General features: G+C 35.1%; 2 protein-coding genes across 2 annotated transcripts; both read left to right on the forward strand.

The window, feature by feature from the left end:
* The first annotated feature begins 450 nt into the window (after positions 1-450).
* On the forward strand, positions 451-5116 carry LOC136811641 (uncharacterized). The gene is made up of 4 exons (XM_067068266.1): positions 451-718; positions 1039-4004; positions 4205-4458; positions 4759-5116. Exons 1-4 carry the CDS (start codon positions 451-453, stop codon positions 5114-5116), a joined length of 3846 nt encoding a protein of 1281 aa, XP_066924367.1.
* Positions 5117-9068: 3952 nt separating this feature from the next.
* Positions 9069-15583, forward strand: LOC136811648 (zinc metalloproteinase-disintegrin-like protein H4 subunit A). The gene is made up of 4 exons (XM_067068273.1): positions 9069-10242; positions 13258-13513; positions 13805-14493; positions 14983-15583. Exons 1-4 carry the CDS (start codon positions 9159-9161, stop codon positions 15519-15521), a joined length of 2568 nt encoding a protein of 855 aa, XP_066924374.1. The 5' UTR covers positions 9069-9158; the 3' UTR covers positions 15522-15583.
* Positions 15584-16586: the final 1003 nt, after the last annotated feature.

Consider the following 16586-nt stretch of genomic DNA (forward strand, 5'->3'; position numbering starts at 1 on the left):
ATAGAAAATTTTAATCCTGTCACCTCGTTTGATGGTAATTTCTACGTATGCACAACCTGTCATAGAAAATTAATGAAGGGAGAAATCCCATGCCAGTCTGTTACTAACAAGCTTCAAATTTTTAATCTCCCAGATAATCTAAATGATATACGAAAACTGGAAAGAATTTTAGTGGCTCAAAGAATTTTATTTTCTAAAGTTATGATAATGCGTAAAGGAGAATTCCCTAAATTACAAGGTGCAATATGCAATGTTCCCATTGAAACACCAGGTGTATGCAAAGTACTTCCTAGAGGAAGTGATAGTAGTGGGGTAATAAATGTTGAATTAAAAAGAAAGATATCCTACAAAAACCCTGTTATTTCGCAGCAAGTAAGACGACAAAAAGTTTTTGAAACTTTGGACTTTTTAGTGAATAATAATCCTTTGTATCATGATATACATATTGATATGTCAATCATCGACCAAGTAACTAATGATGAATATGTTGAAAGGGTTTTATCAAATAATGATTCCGTATCAAGTGCTTCTTCCAATGATATAAGATTTGTAGATGATACAACAGTTACTTTAATTAAGCCTTTTGAAGAGCAATTAGAGAATGAATTTGATTCTGATGATCCACTCAGTGCGTATCGGACACCAACATGTGAAACAGTTATTGTATCAGAAGTGCCAAACATTATTTTAGATGATGAAAATGCAATTTTAGCTCCAGGTGAAGGTCAAATCCCCAATTCATTAACACAAGATGAGTTCTGTGAAGAGCTAGCCCATCCTCATCTTTTTCCTACTGGGAAATTTGGTTATAACGTAGAGCGAGATATAAAATTGTCGCCAACAAAGTACTTTAATCAGCGTCTTTTAAATTACACTCAAAAGTTTGCTTCGGATTCAGATTACATTTTTTTTGCTCACAAAACTTTACTACAGCTTAACCTTAGAAGTAAGATCAATATCGCAATGAGAATTTCAAATTCCAACTTGACTGCGGGACTATTAGCTAATAATTTAATGATACAATTCAAAATTGTGTAGCATCTGATAATGCATACAAGTTTATGAGTACTATAAAAGGAACCCCTGCATACTGGCAACATATGTTATCTGATGTTCTTGCAATGGTTAAACAACTTGGTGTCCCAACATACTTTATGACTCTCTCTTGTGCAGATTTACGGTGGGAGGAATTTGTTACCATTATCAGACAATTAAGCGGGGATGCTGATACTGATCATGAACTTCTTGATTACCAATCTAGATGTGCCCTACTTAATAGCAATCCTATTGTGCTTGTGCGTCAATATCAATATAGAAAAGAGTTGTTTTTCAAAGAGATAATAATGGATGGCCAACTTGGAAAAATTACATACTATGCTCTCAGAGTAGAATTTACTTTCAGGGGTAGTCCACATGATCATTGTTTGCTTTGGGCTAAAGATGTCCCAAAACTTGAAGATGGAAAAGAAAAGTATATTGAACACATAGATAGTGTTATTTCTGCTAATGTTCCTGATAGGGAAGAAAGTCCTGAATTATGGAATTTAGTCACTAAGTATCAAATACACTCCCATTCTAGAACGTGTAGTAAATATCGCAAAAATGAATGCCGATTTCAATTTGGAAAACTTTTCTGCAAGTGCACTATTTTGTCTGAACCGCTTCCTGAAGGGTTACCTGAAACTGAAAAACATGATATTTTGGTTGCTAGAAATAATGTGATCCAAACTGTTCAAGAGTATATAGATACAAATTTGCATCCTAAAAAGAGAAACATTCTGGATCCTGATAAGCCCGAGTATATTGAAATTGGATCTATTGATACAATTTTGGATTCTTTAGGGTTAAATTATGAAACGTACGAATATTACTTATCAATCTCACCAGACAAAGATCAGCATTTGTTTCTAAAACGTGACCCATATTCTTGTTTTGTCAACAATTATTTTGCAGAAGGCCTCCTAGCATGGGAGGCCAATATCGATATTCAGCCAGTTTTTAATGCATACAAGGCAGTTACATACATGTGTGCCTATTTTTCAAAAAGTGAAGATAAGTGTTCAACTGCAATGCAAGAAGCATTAAAACAGGCCAAAGATTCAAATGACAGCCAGTTTGAGAAAATGTCTAAAATTGCCAAAGTTTACAATTCTAATAGAGAATGCTCAATCCAGGAAGCAGTTTACTTAACAATGCCTGAACTGTGGCTTAGAAAATGCTTTCCTGCTATTTCATTTGTTAACACTAACTTACCTGATCAAAGGTACAGAATTTTCAAGTCAAAAGAAGAAATTGAGGAATTGCCTGAGGATTCTGATGATCTTTTCAAACGAAATATGTTAAACAGATATATTGACCGCCCAAACACGGGGCAATTCAATACTATGTGTTATGCCACATTCTGTGCAAACTATACATTAGACACAAAAAAAAATACAAATGATGAAAATGATTGGCAGCCTACTGTATTAGATGACTCAACAAGTGCAGTGAATCATCAAGAACCCCAAACACTTCCAAAATCAGCCAAATTACTCAACAGTAAGGAAAAACTTAAGCTTCGTAAAGTTCCAAAAGTTTTGAGGTACTACACTCCTAACAAAAACAAACATCCAGAAAAATTTTCCCACCATATTCTAATGTTGTTTTACCCATTTAGATCAGAAGAGAATGATTTGAAACTTGATGGCTCATATGTGTTGAAGCTCAATTTAGATGAAGTCAATGCAGTTGTTAACGAGAACAAGCAAATTTTTGAACCTGATGGTCATCTTGTTGATTTAGTACTTCAAAACTATCGCAATGACCTTATGCATAATCAAGATGCCTTTGCTCAACAAGAAAATGATGAAGTACAAGACCTAATGAGCAACTCATCAGACAGTGAAAATGATGATGAAAGTCATGATATTGAACAAAATTTTGCACCATTTACTCAAACAGTCCATGGCTTGCAAACTGATGACCAAATCAATACCCATATAAGATCTTTAAATTCTAAGCAAAGAGATATTTTTGATATAGTACTAAGTTGGGGAAAAATGTATGTGCAAAATTCCAAGTCCAATAATCCTGTACTACTAGAACCATTGAGAATATTTTTAACAGGTGGTGCGGGCGTAGGAAAATCTCACTTAATTAAATGTATTTACAATTGTTTGTCAAAAGTCCTAGCATATAAAAGTGATGAGCTAGAGAAGCCACGTATTATTAAATTGGCCCCAACTGGAATAGCAGCTATCAATATATCTGGCACCACAGTACACACAGGATTGAGTATTCCAGTTGGAAAATTCAGAAATATGGCTGACAAACAAAGGACTGCCATTAGAAATAAATTGCATCATGTAAAGTTGATAATAATTGATGAAATATCTATGATTTCTTCGCAACAGCTTTTGAACATCCATACAAGATTATGTGAAATTTTTGGTGTAAATGACAACACACCATTTGCAGGGAAAAGTATCATTGTTTGTGGAGACCTCTTTCAATTACCTCCAATTTTTCAAAGTCCAGTATTTTCAACTGAGGGACCTATTATTGGTGCATTCAAATTATGGCACCTATTCAAACTAGCTGAATTAGATGAGATTATGCGTCAAAAGGATGACTCTGACTTCATTGATCTCTTGAACAATGTAAGAGTAGGTGAATTGAATAGTAATGATGAAAGTATGATTAAATCTAGACTGATAACACGAGAACACCCTGATTATCCAATAGAATCATTGCATTTGTTTGCAGAAAATGCTTCAGTCCATCTTCACAATATTCAAAGATTAGATACTCTGCCCTCGGAAACAATAAATGTAGAAGCTATGGACGTTTATCCAAGGGATTTTACTGAATCTCAAATTACCAAGGTTAAAAACCTGCCACTTAACGATACAGGTGGCTTATCAGTTCTATTTGATTTGAAAATATGTGCAAGAGTAATGCTAATTAGTAATATTGATATAGAGGATAGGTTGATCAATGGTCAACTTGGAACCGTCACTGAGGTAAAATTCAGAAACAATAAAGCAGAGCTAATTTATGTTAAACTAGACGATAAGACGGCTGGAATAAAAGCTCAAAGTAAAGACCAATATGCTAAGGCCACTGAAACTGTTCCCATTGAAAAGAGTGAGGTAAATTTTCCCTTTGACAAAAAAACCCATACACTTCACCTATCATTTCTCGGACACAATTTCCTCTTAAGCTAGCTTATGCTTGTACAGTGCACAAAGTTCAAGGATTGACTTTGGATTCAGTAGTCGTTAGTTTTGACCTTGCAAGGCAAAGAAAGTTCAATGCTGGTCAAATGTATGTTGCAATGAGCAGAGTGAAAAATTTAAATGGTTTGTACTTTACTGGTCAATATCGACGTAGTGCTTTTGTCTGTAGTGATAAAGTTAGTGAAGAATACACACGATTGCGTCAGAACAAAGTTGAAAGAGTTGCAGATATTATGAGGTGCAGTTCTAATTTAAATGTTTGCCTATTGAATGTAAGATCTTTAAAACGACATGCAGTTGATATTCAAAAGGACAGATTTTTGTATGAAAATGATTTGTTATGTCTGACAGAGACACAGATGAGTTATGAGCATTCTGAGGAAGACAAACAAAGTATTCATGAAAAACTTCCTTATTATATTCTTAGTCATAATATTGACCAGCATAAATTCAACAGTGTTACTGTCTGTCATTCTCCTTCTTTTATTGACATTGATGAGTATGATCATTCATCATGCTTTTCTCTTGTAAAATTTAGAAAAGCTGAATTTACTGAAAAGGAATTTTGTGTTTTGGTTCTCTATAAAAGTTCAAGAATTCAACGTGATGTGTTCTGTTACAATCTTGCTCAATTTATTGAAAGATACACAATTGATATCATTTTAGGAGACTTCAACATGGACGGCTTTGAAATGGAGCATGATCAATTGTTGGCTGACATTCTCCAAGATTATGATTTAGTTCCGAACTTTCCAACACATATCGATGGGAAAATGCTTGATCAAATTTGGACACATAAGGAATTGGTGCACGAGTATGGTATTGAAGTTATTCGTAAATGTGTGAACTTATCCGATCATGATGGAATCAAATTATCGCTGACTTTGCTAGCTTAGAATACCCGTCAGAGGCGATTCCCGGCGGGACAAGGGGGGGGGGGTTGGAAACTGGGGTGGTGGATGATCTCAACTTTCTGATGATTAGTTTTGAGTGGTCAAAATTGCAGGAAGTAAAAAAATTATCTCAAATAAAAAGGGTATAGTATCCCTTTTCTCCTATAGCAAATTCTACCTAACTTAAAAATTAATCATCAGAAAATTAGCCAACGATTCAGATACATTTGCTTATGTTGTCATAGGTGCTTCTTTATGAAAAGTTTGAATTGATCAAAGGAAATTTTTTGTGATAGACTGAGTAAACCAATACTCTTTAAAGCAATGATGTTATCGAAAATCTGTTAATATGATATCAGTACATGTTTGATTCTGGATAAAATTAACTTTGTAATTAAGGATTGAAGCTTAACTATGTTGGAAATATGCAATTAAGGTCATCCCACCACCCCGTCCATTCTTATGTAAGTTTTCTGACGTTTATTATATTATTTATTCCTATTTTTTATATTTATCATTTTTCTTCTGTTTTTCATAATTATTAGATTTTTTAAAATTATTATATTCAGAACAAAGTAATATTTCTACCATTTTTTAATAGGCTTTTGTTAATTGTTTTATTATTTTCTTGTATTCTTTTTGTTATTCATTTGCCTACTCAAAAATCAAAAAGACTGTCACAGAGTTAAAAAATAGACAATATGGAAAAAATAGGAATGAAAAAATATGGAAGTACATTGCAAGTGAATTGATTCATCATCTATATATGTATGCATTTTGGTTGATATTATAAGGATAATTATTGAAACGTTGAATAGTGGTATAAGTGGATATATATTTCTATTTTGGAATTATTACAATTGATGTAATCGCTTATCCTAATGCAGCTTGAATTCATTGAATCTCAAAATATCCTAAATCGTCGTCATTTTCAGTCTTTATTAACAAAGAGTCGAATGGTTTCGAAAATTTTCATTACAATCACCAACATTCGATACAATCGCCAACATCGATACTGCAAAATATGCGCTTAAAGTCATTGTATCATATTATCGTTTCATCCGATTTCCACAATATGCTGTATTTGCTCATTGGAAACATTAAATTTTATGATTTTTCAGCATTTCTATAGTAAATCAACTGTCGCGCTCAGCCACCAACCGACCATTGATAATACAAAAATAACAATTCTTATCGCGATTTCCATGATTCCACTGTGACTTCTTCGACGTACGTATCCTGACTTGACCTCAATCTTCGAAATGTCTGGTGATTTGTTCCTGTTGGAAAAAAAAAACGTTTTGGTATGTAAACTTTGTATGGTTTGATTACTCGAAATGTGACATTTGTGTAAACGAAACACTGAAAACTAATTTTTATTATTTTGGAAGCCGGAAATCCACCGGATGTGAAAAAAAGCCAAATTTGCACAATACTTGTAAATTTGTAAATTGCTAGCTATTTTCTATGAGCTATGTACTATCGAAATTTTGGAATTACGAATACTTGGAAATATAATTTTTAGATTCATGAAATCCAAACTCAAGTTACCCGTTTTTGCCCCTGTACTAACCTGTATTTCCCTGTTCATTAAAAACGAAGGCAGATTTTCGGCTAGAATGAAAGAAAACTTTTCTACGAATTGCTTGGAATCTCGAGTCTTGTCTTTTCAAGTTCAAAATATTTGATATTTTCGACCGGAAATGACGTAAAATTTTACCTTGCCTTGCCTTTTATGTTATTAATTTTCCACATTCCTCTTCAAGATTTAATTGTGTGTATTTTTCCAAAGATTTCAATGTTCTTTTCTTCTTCGTCTTATTTAAAGCGAAATTTTCGACTTCTAGTCGTCTTGTTTTTACATTGCAAACGCATTTTTAGCCTTAATAGAGGGCTTTTGGATTTTTTTGTACTAAAAGATTTCCGTAGTGCGGGTTGCCTTTTTTCGATTCACTTCCTCAGTAGTCTTGATAAAGCGACCACGCTAATGCCCTTCCCTCCAAAGGAAGGTGATGGATAGGTGGATAGGTACTGAATAATTCTTTCAATGAACTCAAATGAGAACTTCAAAATTTCCATGAAAAGAAGCTCTTGAGGCACTCAATTATTTAGTAGAACAGTCTAAAACATAGTGCTTTTAGTCAAATAAAAAAGTGTAAAAATCTAAATTTTCTCCTGTCGGCACAAACCATGATTGCGCCTCTTCACTCAGTCACTAACCTTTGCTTCCTCTATGCTATCTGTAAGTCGAAATTAGATCGCTCGTCTGATGAAGATAACAGTTGAAAAATGAAAGTTATGACAGGTTATCCCTTGCTTTCTTATATTCGTAGATCTTGTCTTTTGATCGTATACTGACGTCGGTATATTTTAGAACTTCGGGAACTATCAGATGGTACCAATCATTTTCGTTTACTTTGACTTTTGAAAATAAGCTATTTCTCTACCCCTTATTTTCCCTTGCAGTTTTGCCTATGGCGTCACTATTTTGGTCATAAAAAGTTTTCCCGGGCCTTATCCACGTCCTCCCTCTCAAAAATATCTTGTAATATACTGTTCTTTGGAATAGACTAAAAATGGCTAGGTCGTAGAAAAGGTGTTAAGGCCAAGGCTTGGCCCCCTACTATTACGAATTAGGCATAACATAAATTCTAAAAATTGTCGGTGACGGTATTTGGAGTTTATTTTGTCTGGTATTCTATAGTATTTCGGGAAAACATTGCCGGTAATTCGGTATTGAGTACCCCTTAATAATCAGCACTGATTGGTTAATTTGGCTCGATTACATCGTAGTTCTGAGATTGGACAAGAAACTTTTGGGTTGTAACGAGCAAGCATGGCATTTAGTGGCAAACACCATCTTTTTGGTTAATTCCGTATGAAACATTGCATCATGAGTATCAGAAAGTTCTCTATAAAGAAGAATTTTATTTCACGCTCGGACGTAAATTTTTTTTGGTGATACGGCGCCCTATTTTAGCTACCTTATCGGCCCTTTTTACGCCGGCCCTTGTTGGCGTTATTTTTGGGCTCGTGGCGTAATAAGGGCTAGTGTTAAAAGGGCTGGTGTAAAAAAGGGCCAAAATTTTGCAATTCTTACCTAAAAGCGGCGTTAGTTTTATATCTAAAACTTTTACGAAAACCAATGATTTTCAATGGAATTTTCAAGAGTTTAATAACGAAAGATGACATTTTAATGTAAATTTTAGGTAATACTTACTATTTTGAAGCCTGAATAGCCATTTTTACAAGTTTTGGCGTTATTTACGGGCTTGATTGGCGTAAGCCCAAAATTAGGCTGTGGCGGAATAAGGACCGGCGTAAAAGGGGCCAGCGTTGAATAATTGCTGGCGTAAAAAGGGCCGATAAGGTAAATCAAGCCTTTCCAAATGTGCGTGGTACTGATAAAAACGAGAAGGCTTCGTTGGCGAATCTTGTATATTTCTACTTCATTTCAAACGAATCTCATTGAACAATACTACGGTGATATATTTTTCTTAGAGCATTCCATTTCAAAATTACCAAGATAATAATGATTTTCACTGATTTAGGGCATTTTTATCAAAAAGTTAAGAAGTTTTTAAATTTTAAAATCTTGAAAATTAAGCCTTCCACTCCTTGGGATGCTGTACTCAGGTCCTGTGATTAGATGGCTGGTTTTAAAAACATACTAATTTATTGTTTTCAGGAAAATATATATGTCGAATGGTTAGAAATAAGGAATTCCAATTTATGAACGTTATAAAACATTAAAATTCAAGATAGCGGCGTAAAATTTGTCTTAGAAGAAGTCAGAATGTTTTGAAATTAAATTTCTTCCTGGTTGCTTTATGTATTCGTGTAAATTTTACTTTTGAAAATCTTTGACACGTCAAATAAAAGCGAATTGTAAAATAAGTTTTTGACGTCAAATATTTTTCTTCGTTTGCATTTGGCTTTTGGAAGTTGTGGAATTTATAAAATCAAAAGAAAACTTTCTACTTTTTGCTGCAACAACTTATCTCGGATGGACAAGCAAATATAACTAAATATCCATATTTTTACAATGGTCAAGCCAGCATACCAACTTTTGTTTATCACTTTGGTGGCTTCCATAATCGGGAATCAATGGACCACTGCTGCTACGATAGGTTTATACCATGGTACCATTGGATACAAACAGAATAGATGCTTGCATATTCATAACCGTACCCAACACTTGGTTCATGCTACCCTTGAATCGAACACTATAAATGAAACGTTGTTTTTTGTTGAAGCGACTGGCCACTCGAAGACTAATCCTAAGCGTAAGTTCCGGAATAAAGCACGACAAAATTCATATCTTTCTCCACGATTCTTCTTTGGATTAGCTAACGAACGAATCGATGCTGAAATGAGTTTAATCCCGGACAAAAATCACGGTGGATATTTCATCTATTTAACTTGTCGGCATAGATTTGCTAAAAAACGAGTTTTGGTCGTTTTTGAAGCAGCGGTTGAATCTTATCATTCACCCGAAAACTGCTTATATCCTGTCACAAAACAAACAGAATTTACAATAGGTCGTTCCAAAACAACTGACCGCACTCATCCCGTTTCTATCAAAGGAAGCCGTAGAGACTCAACCATAAAAGATACTAACCCATCTCTGGACTTGGATTTTGACCGTGAGAAACACCAAGGACAAAATACCGATTCAGCAAATCCAAAATTTATTAAAGAATTTAAGACGGGAAAAACAATGCAACGAAAACGCAGAGAAACATCGGAGAGAGACGATTCAAAGTTATACAGACCACGCCGGAATGTGAACTTGGAACCAGAGACTAGAGGACCATTTTATATCAAGCTTTTTATTCTTATGGATACCAAGTTATATGACATGTACGATGGCAAAAGGGATGACAAAGTATTCAAAGCAAGGATACAAAAGATAGTTGACTACGCAAATACTGTTTACAGAAAATACAACATCCGCATGTCAATAGCCAAGTTTTTAGATCCACCAAATGACCACCAAGTACAATTCACCTCAAATTCAGGAGATTACCTTTCGCGCATCTCATTACACTTTGCAAGTACACGGAAAAATAAGTCATTCAAAGAAATAGATCACCTCCACTTTTTCACTGGTCACCATTTTGATGATGGTAAGTTCATTCATTCAATCTATTTACATGCTTTTTCTAAGAACAACTTCTAAGAACAGGTAAGCTTGAAGGTCTATTTCGGCCGGAGCCCTACAACAAATCTAAAATGACCCTGTATATTTCAAAAATAGCCAAGCGTCTTCAATTTTAAGCTTTTTAAGTCTACCACTGAATAAAGTAAGCATAAAAATTACATTTTCAGAGAATTAAAGCCTGGAAATCGGCAAATAAGAACAAAGCCTCAACCAAAATTTAATGTTTCTTATACAGAAGCGTGTTATACAGCATAGAGCTTTCTATACCATGTGAAGTCAAAGAATGAAAGACAGTCTTTGGGATTTTAAGGAAGTACATAATCAGAAAGTATATACCAGGTGTAATAAATATTCTAAAAAAAGTCTAAAATAATACTTATATGTCCGATTAAGTATGAAAAAGCAGTTTACACAATTTTTAACCATAAAAAAACGAAGAACTAACCATTGACTTCCAAGCCCGAAGGGCTGGACTCGAGATTCCTGGATGGGAAATGAAGCCACTTATTTCCCATCCAGAACGTCAGTGCATAGTTTTTACACAAACGCCAGATTGAAAGCAAAATTCGTCACTAGATTTAAAAAAAATACATTCCTCAAAAACAAAGGAACCACTAGCTACAATCGGTCGTCATGATTAAGGTGCGTTTTTGGATGTTTTAACAACTTCGGCCAAGATTTTTGATGCGTATTTAACGAACGAACTCACAAAATAAGTTTACATATTTAATCTCAATATTCAATCTAAAGAAATTACACCAACCCAAAGTCCCGAGGTCCCAAAGTCCCAAAATATCAAATTTTTGATTAAAAATTACACTAATATCTGAAGTCCCGAATTGAAATATATCAAAACTCTACCAGAAAAAAAAATTAAACCAAACTAAAGTCCCGAAGTCCTGAATTGAAATATATCAAATTTCTGAGGAAATAAATCACGCCAACCCAAAGTTCCGAAATATTAAATTTCTGAAAAAAAATATTACACCAGAACATTGACGTATAATGTCTTTAAAAATATTTACTTGTGATAGTTGTTAGTTACATGAAGGTATTGCGTGGATGAAGAGGTGGGTTGGGCGTTCAAAAAAAAAAAAGCGAAGTAGAGCTAATGGATAAAACAGACAAGGGTGTGATTTTCACAAAGAGAAGGGGTGGAAATATATGAAAAGGTGTGAAGTGAAACTCAAGTAGAAAGAGGGCCGGAGGAAATGACTGATTGATTGAATTTGATGGGCAGGGATGAGATTGATGAAATCTCGGATAAAATAAACAAGGGTGTAATTTGAAACTCATGTGGAAAGAGGGACAGGTTTAGTGAATGATAAATTGAACACAAGGAGACAGGGATGAAATTGATGACAAAAACAAGGGTGTGATTTTCACACAAAGAACGAGTGGAAATCTCTATCAAAAGGGGTGGGGTGAAAGAGGAGCAGAGTGATGAATGATAGATTGAACACAGTGGGAGAGGGGTGAGATTATGAAATGGAGCAAAGACACAAAGAGGAAAACTATTGGCATAAAACTCAAGTAAAAAGACAGAGGTATACACGAAGACAGGGGTGAGATAGATGCAAAGAAAGGGGGAGATAGGGGTGGGACAGATGTAAAGGGATGTGGCGGAGATATTACAAAAGGAGTAGGGGTAAAAACAACTTAAATAAGACGAGACGGGGTGAATAGATTTCTCTCTCAGAAATTTGATATATTTCAATTAGGCGAGACCAATTTAATTTGTTGTTCTACGGACAGATCGTTAGAAAAATATGGGTCGGTCGGTCGGCAGAATAAGAATAATTTTTTCATTTATCAGGGCTGGTAAGGTACCGAGAAAGTAAGACAACAAATGTCAATACAGTGCTTATGGACATAAGTCAATGTATATTTCAATTTGTTAAAATTTTTTTTTTTAAACACACTACCGCCAGTTTCATGCTTTTAATGCGACTATCAGGTATAAAATTCCTCTGTACAAGATGGTATAAATACTTATTCTATAAAAAAGTAAAAATGTAAAAAGTTCAAAAAAAGTGATTAAAAATGCTCTTGGGAGATACAAAACAATAAAAAGGTAAAATTACGGTAGTTATTAGTCTGGAGGGGTCAGAGCCCTTGAAGGGACATAAAAGTAGTAAAATGTAAACATTGCGCGAACCACGGGTCATTAAAGAGAACAATTAAAATCACGTGTCCAAAACAAACTTTTAAACAATTGAACAATCAAAATTAGCTATATTTGGGTTGATTTTTTATTTTGCCATGTGACATTTAATTTGATTTGGTATCCGCACAATTTGTTTACAAATTTCGCAAGTAGTGTTACGTCCCTTTAAAACAAATTTTCAGTCGATGATGGCTTTATATCCTTGGTCGTGTTCACACTACAGACCTTCCTTAATAAAAATGTAGTTAGGAGAATCTTTTGTTGACTACAATACAGAACGTGCATTTAACAAAGAGTCGAACGCGTAGTATTGTAATTTTTAATCGATCTTCCTTAATTAAGAGTCGTAACCTCTATTGTCTTAAGGGTAGGGTAGAGGCTTCCCTTAAAACAAAAGATTTTATTAAGGAAGCATAAACAAAGAATGCGTGCAGTGAACAAAAAGTTTTACGATTTCAAAAACGAATGAACTGAGGAAAAAATTAGAAATAGTGCAAACGGTGTTGTTGATGTGTAAGATGAATGCAGTTAATGAGTAAAACCATTAGAACAATTATGTTTGCGGGTTTTAAGTGATGTATGGATACCAATATCAACCAATCACAGGTGAAATCGAAACTCTCAATAAAAAATCAACCAATGAGAAGCATTAAGCAAAATCAATTACCGTGTTATAATAGATCTCGTGAACCTACAAAGAACTGTAATAAACCAGTGTATTCATCCATCATAAATCTCTTTGTTTAACTTTGATAGATTTAATTAAGGAAACCTTCCAGTGTGAACGCGCCCCTTATTTCTATTTTCCTTCAGATGTAATTGGGAAAGCGTACTATCGATCAATGTGTGCACCCTCCACCTCAGTGAGCTTTTCATCTGACTCGCCACATTGGGACGTGCAACGGACGGCCTCTATTTTTGTGCACGAGATAGGTCACAGTCTTGGTATGGTTCATGATGACCCTACCAATTGTGTTTGCAAACATTCTAGAGGTTGCATCATGGCTTCATATATTGTAACACCGGCGCCAAGATATTTTTCGGATTGTAGCGAAGAGGGACTTTTTAAGTAAGTATATGATGAAGTTGGTATTTGTAGACATTAAAGATTAGGGAAAAGTATATTGTGAAACTTGAGCGGCTTATGATTTTACTGTGGGTAGCTAAATCAGATTGATGTTATTAAAGCCATCTCTATAAAAGAGATAAATAGATACAGTTTTCTTGCTGATATATAATGTTTTGAATCTTTTTCGATATTGTCATTATTCACACTCTAATTCACATTTCAAAATTTCCGTCAATTATTGATATTTTATGGGTTTTGATAATGTACTATAATGGCTTGATTTATTTTCAGGTATCTGGACTCATGGAGAAGTCAATGCCTTCGGGGAGATGGTTCTCCTGTTCCAGAAGAACGATTAGTACCCAGGCCCAAGCCGGTGTGCGGAGACGGGAAATTAGATAAAAATGAAGAATGTGACTGTGGAATCCCAGGTTTTTGTATGAATCCATGCTGTAACCCTTACACGTGCAAACTAACCAAAGGCTCGGAATGCTATGAGGGTGGATGCTGTAAGCACTGCAAGTTGAAGACAAAAGGTACCGTTTGCCGACAATCCTTTGATGACTGTGATCTTCCCGATATGTGCAACGGTCAATCGCCAATTTGTTCCAACCTTCACAAGGAAGATGGAACTGCGTGTATTTACAGTGGAAAATGTCGTGGAGGAAAATGTAAATCAAGGACAGTACAATGCGAACGTATTTTCGGTAAAGGTACCATGAACGGACCTTACACTTGTTATACTCGTATCAATAAAGTTGGTAAAGATTTTGGTAATTGCGGTAACAAAGGATCAGTATATAAAGCGTGTTCGCAGGCAGATGCTGAATGTGGCAAACTACAGTGTAAATCACCAACTGTCAATGTAATGCCGATAAGTGGGTGGAGAACCGGTTATGTAGAATTGAACTTGAAATATGGCAATGGAAAATGTAAAAGTGCTTCGTTTGGATACGGTGGCCTTGGCGAAGGAGATCCAAGTGAGTCTTCCTAAAAAAAAACTTTTGAATGGAAAATGCACACGTTCCCAATGCGAGTAGTCAATCCATCAATTAGACTATGCTTTTTCCGTATACCACCATAACGCCCTACCGCTATATTTTCCCGCCTTTACTATCACTGTAACGGACGATAACATCGTCTATCCATCAACATGTTAACAGTGAGGTCTTATTAACTCGAACCTCGATGTTAAGTTGCCTTAACTCAAACAAGTTTTCTAGTCCCTTCAGTTAAACAATGCCTTATAAACCTTAAACTCCATAGCTCGAAATTTCCTTAGTTCCAACAGATTTTTGTTCCCCGTGAGTGTACGAGTTATGGACACTCCACTGTACCTTATCGGGGAATGGCGCGTGCTGCCTTACTATTACAGTACATTCAGTAGAAAACATGATAATTATCACATTAGAAATCCATCAGCTACTTATTCAACAAAAAGATAATTTTTTGTTCTTTCTTATTTTTAGCGATGGTGTTAGATTATACACCATGTGGGGAAGGAAAGCATTGTCTCAACAGAAGATGTGTAAATAGCAACGGAGTTTTCAATACCTTATGCTCAAAATGCCCTTCCACGAGAGGTTGGTGTACCAATAAAGGAACGTGTCAGTGTAATCCGGAATGGGATGGTCTCGAATGTCAATTAACCATCCAAGAAGCTAAACTAAAAGCCGAAGAGGAGTTTCGAATTCGGAAAGCAATGGAGAAACTTAACCAAACTATTCCGCAAGGCAACCAGAATAAGAATTACTTTTCAACAATTAATGCTGCCAACCAAGCTAAACTTGCAACAGATGATAAGCGTAAACAAAAAGATCAGGCTAAAGCCAAAGCAGATGCAGAGGCTAAGAGAAAACAAACCTTGCGCAAACAGGTATCAAGAGGGAAAAAAACATTTGAAGTGGTGACCGTCGTCAACGGTGAAAGAAGAATGTACATTCCTTCTCATTTTGTTGTCCTCCTATTGCCATTGTTTACAACTCTCATACAATGTTTGTTTTCATGACTTTATACAATATGTAAAATATTAAAGATTCATTTGTTTTTTAATTTGTAAATATATCTTTCATACAATAATTCATATGCGTATACCGTTTTGTTTGTTTTTTGTGACTTCCTATATTTAAGATATTTTGAATGGAGAAGCACCGACAATGCACTTAGATTTCCACTTTCTACTGGAATATCTGAGAAATGAGCTCTAGAAAAGGGGGGGGCGTACGGGATATCGGTACATCGGTATTGGCCTTTTTTTAGATCGGTAAATCGGTATTACAGGAAAAAAATGATTGGTACTCGGTATTTCAAAATCATCTCGGTATCGGTAAAAGACCCATTTTTATGTCGGTATTTCGGTATTTTCGGTCAACCATCGGTATCAAAGATCATGAGCCATTGCGCCCCAAGACCAAATTATGTGAGATAAATTTTAAAATCGTGCAATTTTTTTCACTCGCTTCACTCGCAATAAAGTTCTTTCACAATCTACCAATTCACTCTTCTCGAGATGCATAAATAAGCATTGCAGGCCTCGTTTTCAAATATTGTTGCCTAAGTAACTCAACGTCATTTGACATGTAATTATCTTTTGTAGATGTGCGTGCTTTTGTTTTAAAACTGATAACTTCCTTTTGGGAATGCATTTACGTCTACGTAAATTGAATGTTGAATGATTATTCTGCTTGCGAACGAGGCCAGCAATGCTTTCTCGAGAAGAGTGTATTTGGCGAACACAAAATTTAAAACAAAAAATTTAATTTTTTTTGCTCGCTTCGCTCGCACTAGCTTCTTCGATATCTTCTTGATAAGTATCAAATTCATGGTTTTTTTAGAGTTTATGTTATTTGGTTGACTTTCAAAAATTTTCTATTTGGCCAAAGCCTCCTTTACTATTCAAATATATGAACAATATGTTCTGAGCGCTGATCTACTAAATAATCCCTCCCTCATACGTAAATTAGTACAAATTAAGGAACACTCAGTGGCGCCGATTTGAAAAATCAATGCTGCAATTTTGATAAGGCAAGAGGTTAAGCCAGGGGTCTGCTTGTTGTATAAAGTATAATCATGA

Source organism: Clytia hemisphaerica, unplaced genomic scaffold, assembly GCF_902728285.1.
Source record: "Clytia hemisphaerica strain Z4C2 unplaced genomic scaffold, Clytia hemisphaerica genome assembly, whole genome shotgun sequence".
In the NCBI taxonomy this organism is placed as follows: domain Eukaryota; kingdom Metazoa; phylum Cnidaria; class Hydrozoa; order Leptothecata; family Clytiidae; genus Clytia; species Clytia hemisphaerica.

Coding starts and splice junctions, on each gene's coding strand:
- LOC136811641 (XM_067068266.1), top strand. CDS start 451: ATGTCAATCATCGACCAAGTAACTAATGATGAATATGTTGAAAGGGTT. Junction 4,005..4,204: donor AACTTGGAACCGTCACTGAG/GTAAAATTCAGA, acceptor TTTCCTCTTAAG/CTAGCTTATGCTTGTACAGT. Junction 4,459..4,758: donor AGAGTTGCAGATATTATGAG/GTGCAGTTCTAA, acceptor TGTAAAATTTAG/AAAAGCTGAATTTACTGAAA.
- LOC136811648 (XM_067068273.1), top strand. CDS start 9,159: ATGGTCAAGCCAGCATACCAACTTTTGTTTATCACTTTGGTGGCTTCC. Junction 10,243..13,257: donor TGGTCACCATTTTGATGATG/GTAAGTTCATTC, acceptor ATTTTCCTTCAG/ATGTAATTGGGAAAGCGTAC. Junction 14,494..14,982: donor CCTTGGCGAAGGAGATCCAA/GTGAGTCTTCCT, acceptor TCTTATTTTTAG/CGATGGTGTTAGATTATACA.